At 69.5% G+C, this 5,589-nt stretch overlaps 1 protein-coding gene across 1 annotated transcript in view; it reads right to left on the minus strand.

Annotated features, from left to right (window-relative positions):
• The window catches only part of PCNX3 (pecanex 3), a gene marked incomplete at its 5' end in the record, with an annotated part of 13,591 nt that extends 8,050 nt beyond the window's left edge, over positions 1 to 5,541 (minus strand). Inside the window, 11 exon segments of the mRNA XM_026061896.1 lie at positions 171 to 404; positions 495 to 645; positions 738 to 830; positions 1,409 to 1,514; positions 1,651 to 1,760; positions 2,680 to 2,771; positions 2,849 to 2,959; positions 3,065 to 3,236; positions 4,267 to 4,299; positions 4,404 to 4,557; positions 5,381 to 5,541. Coding sequence (XP_025917681.1) covers positions 171 to 404; positions 495 to 645; positions 738 to 830; positions 1,409 to 1,514; positions 1,651 to 1,760; positions 2,680 to 2,771; positions 2,849 to 2,959; positions 3,065 to 3,236; positions 4,267 to 4,299; positions 4,404 to 4,557; positions 5,381 to 5,541 — 1,417 coding nt within the window.
• Positions 5,542 to 5,589: the final 48 nt, after the last annotated feature.

Below are 5,589 nucleotides of genomic sequence, written 5' to 3' on the forward strand. Positions count from 1 at the left end.
AGGAGGGGACCAGGACACCTGGGTCCCCTGGGGGAGGAGGAGGAGGAGGAGGAGCCCAGGACGCCGGGGCCCAGGGGACAGGAGGGGACCAGGACGCCTGGATCCCCGGGAAGGGGGGATTCCCAGGACTAGGGCATCCTGGGACCAGGGGGTGTCCCGGACGCCCGGGAAGCAGCGGTGGGGTTCCGGGGCCCAAGAGCCCCGGGGGCACGTCCCGGACGCCTGGGCCCCCCGGCAGCGGCTTGGGGGGGGGCCCTACTAGAGGCAGAAGTGCTCGGGGCGGGCGCTGACGGCATGGGCGTCCACGGTGAGGGCGTAGAGCACCACGGCCGGGTGCACGCCGTACTTCTCCAGGCACTGCAGCCAGGCGTAGGCCTTCTCGAACCACATCAGCTGCGCCGCGTCTGCGCCGGGTGGGGGGCAGCGAGGTTGGGGGGGGTAGGGGGTGCCGCGACCCCCCCTGGACCCCCCCAACTCGCCTCCCCGGCACCTACCGCGCACTTCGAACTGGCTGTACTCGCGCGGCTTGAGCACGGGCCCCGAGAGACAGACCCAGGGCAGCTGCTTGCGGAGCTGCGGCAGCAGGTAGTGCGTGACGAAGCCCAGCAGCGCGGCCAGGCCGCAGAGCACGTAGCCCAGGACGGACTGCGGGGGGGGGGGGGACACACGCACGCGGTGACGAGGACGTGGGGACGCGCGTCAGGGCCGCCCCGGCCTCCCCCCCGGCCTCCGGGTACCTTGAGAGCGATGAAGACGGTGCTGGCGCTGACGGCGAAGGTCAGCACCGCCACCACCGAGCACATCACCAGGTCCGAGTGCAGGACGTCCCGCTGCGGCGACGGGGGTGAGAGCGGCCACGGTGGCCCCATCCCCCCCCAGTGTCCCCAGCCCTGTCCCCAGCTCCCCTACCATGTCCCTCTCCCCCCCAAGGTGTCCCCATCCATGTCCCCAGCTCCCCTAGCATGTCCCTGTCCCCCCCCAGGGTCCCCAGCCCTGCTGCCATGTTCCCGTTCCCACAAAAGTGTCCCCATCCTTGTCCCTGGCTCCCCTACCCCATCCCTGTCCCCAGCTCCCCTACCATGTCCCTCTCCCCCCCAAGGTGTCCCCATCCATGTCCCCAGCTCCCCTACCATGTCCCTGTCCCCCCCCAGGGTCCCCAGCCTGTTGCCATGTCCCTGTTCCCCCCAAAGCGTCCCCATCCTGTCCCCAGCTCCCCTAGCATGTCCTTGTCCCCCCCACCACATCTGTTTCCCCCATGGCATCTCCATCCCTGTCCCTGTTCTCCCCACGGTGTCCCCGTCTCCACCGTATCCCCCAACGGCACCTCCGTCCCCGTTGCCACCCCTCCAAAATGTCCCCATCCCCCCCCGCAGCGTCCCCACGGCGGTGTCCCCATCTCTCCGCTCACCAGGGAGCCGCGGAGCTTCTCAGGCAGGGGGTCGGGGATCTCCACCGGCGGCGTCTCGGGGCTCCGGCTCTCGAACTCGGGGAAGAACTTGGTGCGGATGAGGGACCTGCGGGGCGGGCGGGCGCTGGCACGGGGCTCCAGAGGACCCAGGCGTCCGGGCGCCCCCGCCTCCGCCGCGGACCCCGGCGTCCGGGCCCTGCCCCGGCTCCCCCAGGGACCCAGGCGTCCGGGCGGGCACAGACCAGAGCACGGTGGGGTCGCTGCTCTGGCGGCTCAGGTGATACGAGGAGGCGACGAGGAAGCCGCAGAAGACGGAGAAGAGCACGGGGACGTGCTGGTCCCCCCAGGGCGCCTGCGGGAAGGGGGGGGGGGGAGCGTCAGGGGACCCCGGGGACAGGCCTGACCCCCCCCCCCCGGGGACGTCCCCGACCCCCCAGGGACCCCGGGGCAGGTCCAAACACCCAACAGGGACCCCAGGGCAGGTCGAGACCCCCTGGGGCAGGTTGGGGACCCCCAGGGCAGATCCAAACACCCCACAAGGACCCTGGGGCAGGTCGAGACCCCCTGGGGCAGGTTGGGGACCCCCAGGGGCAGGTCAAGACCCCCCAGGGCAGATCCAAACACCCMACAGGGATCCCGGGGCAGGTCGAGACCCCCTGGGGCAGGTTGGGGACCCCCAGGGCAGATCCAAACACCCCACAAGGACCCTGGGGCAGGTCGAGACCCCCTGGGGCAGGTTGGGGACCCCCAGGGGCAGGTCAAGACCCCCCAGGGCAGATCCAAACACCCMACAGGGATCCCGGGGCAGGTCGAGACCCCCTGGGGCAGGTTGGGGACCCCCAGGGSMRRKCCAAACACCCCACAAGGACCCTGGGGCAGGTCGAGACCCCCTGGGGCAGGTTGGGGACCCCCAGGGGCAGGTCAAGACCCCCCAGGGCAGATCCAAACACCCMACAGGGATCCCGGGGCAGGTCGAGACCCCCTGGGGCAGGTTGGGGACCCCCAGGGCAGATCCAAACACCCCACAAGGACCCTGGGGCAGGTCGAGACCCCCTGGGGCAGGTTGGGGACCCCCAGGGGCAGGTCAGGGACCCCCAGGGGCAGGTCCAAACACCCCACAGGGACCCCAAGGCAGGTCGAGGCTCCCTCGAGGCAGGTTGGGGACCCCCAGGGGAGGTTGGGGACCCCCGGGGGCAGGTCCAAACACCCCACGGGGACCCTGGGGCAGGTTGGGACCCCCCAGCAGGGGCAGGTCGGGGCCCCCCCCTTACCTTGATGGCCCCCAGGCAGAAGCCGTAGAGGGCGGCGGCCACCAGCACGCTGCGGGCGAAGCCGTACAGAGCCGTCAGGGGGCTGGTGGCGGCTGCGGGAGAGACGCGGGGGGGTGAGCGGGGCCCGCCGGCCCCCCGCCCCCAGCCCCGGGCCACCGCGGGGACCCACCTGTGCCGCCGAAGAGGTGCATGTCGACCTGTTCCAGCAGGTACATGAGGCAGGTGTTGACTTGCGGCAGCAGCCCCAGCAGGAAAACCAGGGGGAAGCAGAGGGTGAAGACTGGGGGGGGGGACAGAGAGCGGCGGCGGCGGGAGGTCAGCGGAGGCCGGGCCGCGTCCCCCCCCCGCCCGGGGCTGCGTCCCCCCCGCCGGGGCCGGGGCTCACCGGTGGCGACGTCGCGGGCGCCGCGGAAGAAGTCGGCGGAGAAGAGGGTGAGGCCGTAGAAGGGGGTGGGGGGCGCGGGGGGGGCGCGGGCGCAGGCGTCCAGCCCCCAGATGAGGGCGCAGGCCACGCAGAAGTACACTGGGCGGCTGTAGGCGATGAGCCGGTTGTGGCCCTGCGGGGAAGGGGTCAGCGAGGGGCCCGCGGGGCCCCCGCAGCGTGCGTAGGGACCCCACGGGGCCATATGGCACACGTAGGGACCACCACGGCGCATGTAGGGACCCCACGGGGCCATATGGCACGCATAGGGACCCCCACGGCACGCATAGGGACCCCACGGGGCCATATGCCACGCGTAGGGACCACCACGGTGCGTGTAGGGACCCCACGGGGCCATATGGCATGCGTAGGGACCACCACGGCACGTGTAGGGACCCCACGGGGCCATATGGCATGTGTAGGGACCACCACGGCACACGTAGGAACTGCCACAGGGCCATACAGCACATACAGAGACCCCCACAGCACGTGTAGGGACCCCACGGGGCCATATGGCACACATAAAATCCCCTAAACCTAAACCACACATGCAGGGATGCCCCATACACCCATAGAGCGTGTTTACGGACCCCGGGGTACGCGTAAGGGCCCTGCATGGTATTTGTAAGGACCCTATAAGGCTATACTACACATATAAGGACCCCAACAGCATGCATAGGGACCCATGGGGCTATACGGCATACATAGGAACCCTACAGGGTCACACAGCACACCTATAGGTCTCTATGAGAAAACACAGTATATGTAGGGACCTCCACAGGCTCATAAAGCATATATACAAAAGCCCATGGTACCGTATGGTAGCATAAGGACCTTCACAGCATGTATAGGGACCCCACGAGGCCGCATGGCACACATAGGAATCGCCATGGGGCTGCACAGCACCCATAGGGATCCTCCAGGGACCATATAGCATGTGTAGAGACCTCCGTGGGGCTGCACGGCACCCACAGGGACCCTCCGGGGGCCATATAGCACGTGTAGGGACCTCCGTAGGGCTGCATGGCACCCATAGGGACCCTCTGGGGGTCATTTAGCACGTATAGGGACCTCCGTGGGGCCGCACGGCACCCATAGGGACCCTCCGGGGGCCATACAGCACGCGTAGGGACCTCCCTGGGACCCTGCAGCACGCGGTTACTCACGTGCATGGGCGAGGCGGCATCCGGCTGCACGCTCTGCAAGAGAGAGGGGACGCTGGCACCCGGCGGCACGCTGGTCCCCTCCCGCCCCCCGCAGTCCCCTCCTGCCCCCGGGCCATCCGTCCCCGTCCCCATCCCACCTTGAGCAGCGAGTACTGGCAGCTGGCGATGACGAGGCAGAACTGGAAGACCCAGATGTCGCGGAAGAAGCCCTGCAGCAGCAGCAGGTAGCCCAGGAAGGCCACCAGGGCCACCAAGGCCACCACGAAGACGTTCTCCGTCACCTGCCGGTTCCTGCAAGGCCGCACCCGGCTTGAGCGGGGCTCGAGGTGGGGGGCCCTGGGGTGTTCCTGGGGCTGTCCCTATGGCTTGGTGGTAGCCCTGGGGTTTGGGGGTGTCCCCAGAGCTGTCCCTGGGGCTCGGGGGTGTCCCCACGGCTCAGAGTTGTCACCAGGGCTGTCCCCAGGGCTCTTGGGCGTCCTCATGGCTCGTGGGTGCCCCTAGGGGCTCAGAGCCATCTCCAGCTCTGTCCCCCTGGTTTGGGGGTGTCCCTAGGGGTGTCTGTGGGGCTCGGGGGTGTCCCCATGGCTCGCAGCTGTCACCAGGGGTGTTCCCATGGCTCAGGGGCATCCCTGGCGGCTCGGAGCTGTCTCCAGCACTGTTCCCGTGGCTTGGGGGTGTCCCCATGGCTCGCAGGTGTCCCAAGGGCATCCCCGGGGCTCGGGGGCATCCCCAGGAGCGTCCCTGGGGCTTGGGGGCATCCCCAGGGGTCTCAGGTGTCCCAAGGGATGTCCCCATGGCTCAGAGCTGTCATCAAGGATGTTCCTGTGGTTTGGGGGTGTCCCAAGGGATGTCCCTGGGGCTCGGGGGCATCCCCATGGCTCTCAGGTGTCCCAAGGGATGTCCCTGGGACTTGGGGGCATCCCCAGGGGTCTCAGGTGTCCCAAAGGTGTCCCCAGGGCTCGGGGGCGTCCCCATGGCTCAGAGCTGTCATCAAGGATGTTCCTGTGGTTTGGGGGTGTCCCAAGGGATGTCCCTGGGGCTCGGGGGCATCCCCAGGGGTCTCAGGTGTCCCAGAGGTGTCCCCGGGACTCGGGGGCGTCCCCGCGGCGCTCACCGGTCGAGCAGGGCCAGCAGGGCCAGGCGGTCGTAGCGGACGCGCACCCAGCGCCCCGGCAGCACCCAGTACTTGTAGTACTGCCGCGGCTTGGCCTTGCCCTCCATCATCAGCGCGTTCTCCTGCGACTCGGGCACCGACTCCTGGTCCAGCAGGTCGAACTGGGGGCGGCCGGGGGTGGGGGGTGAGGCCGCGGTGGCCCCCCTGCG

Source organism: Apteryx rowi, unplaced genomic scaffold (genome assembly GCF_003343035.1).
Source record: "Apteryx rowi isolate R43461 unplaced genomic scaffold, aptRow1 scaffold_1863, whole genome shotgun sequence".
NCBI classification, from domain to species: domain Eukaryota; kingdom Metazoa; phylum Chordata; class Aves; order Apterygiformes; family Apterygidae; genus Apteryx; species Apteryx rowi.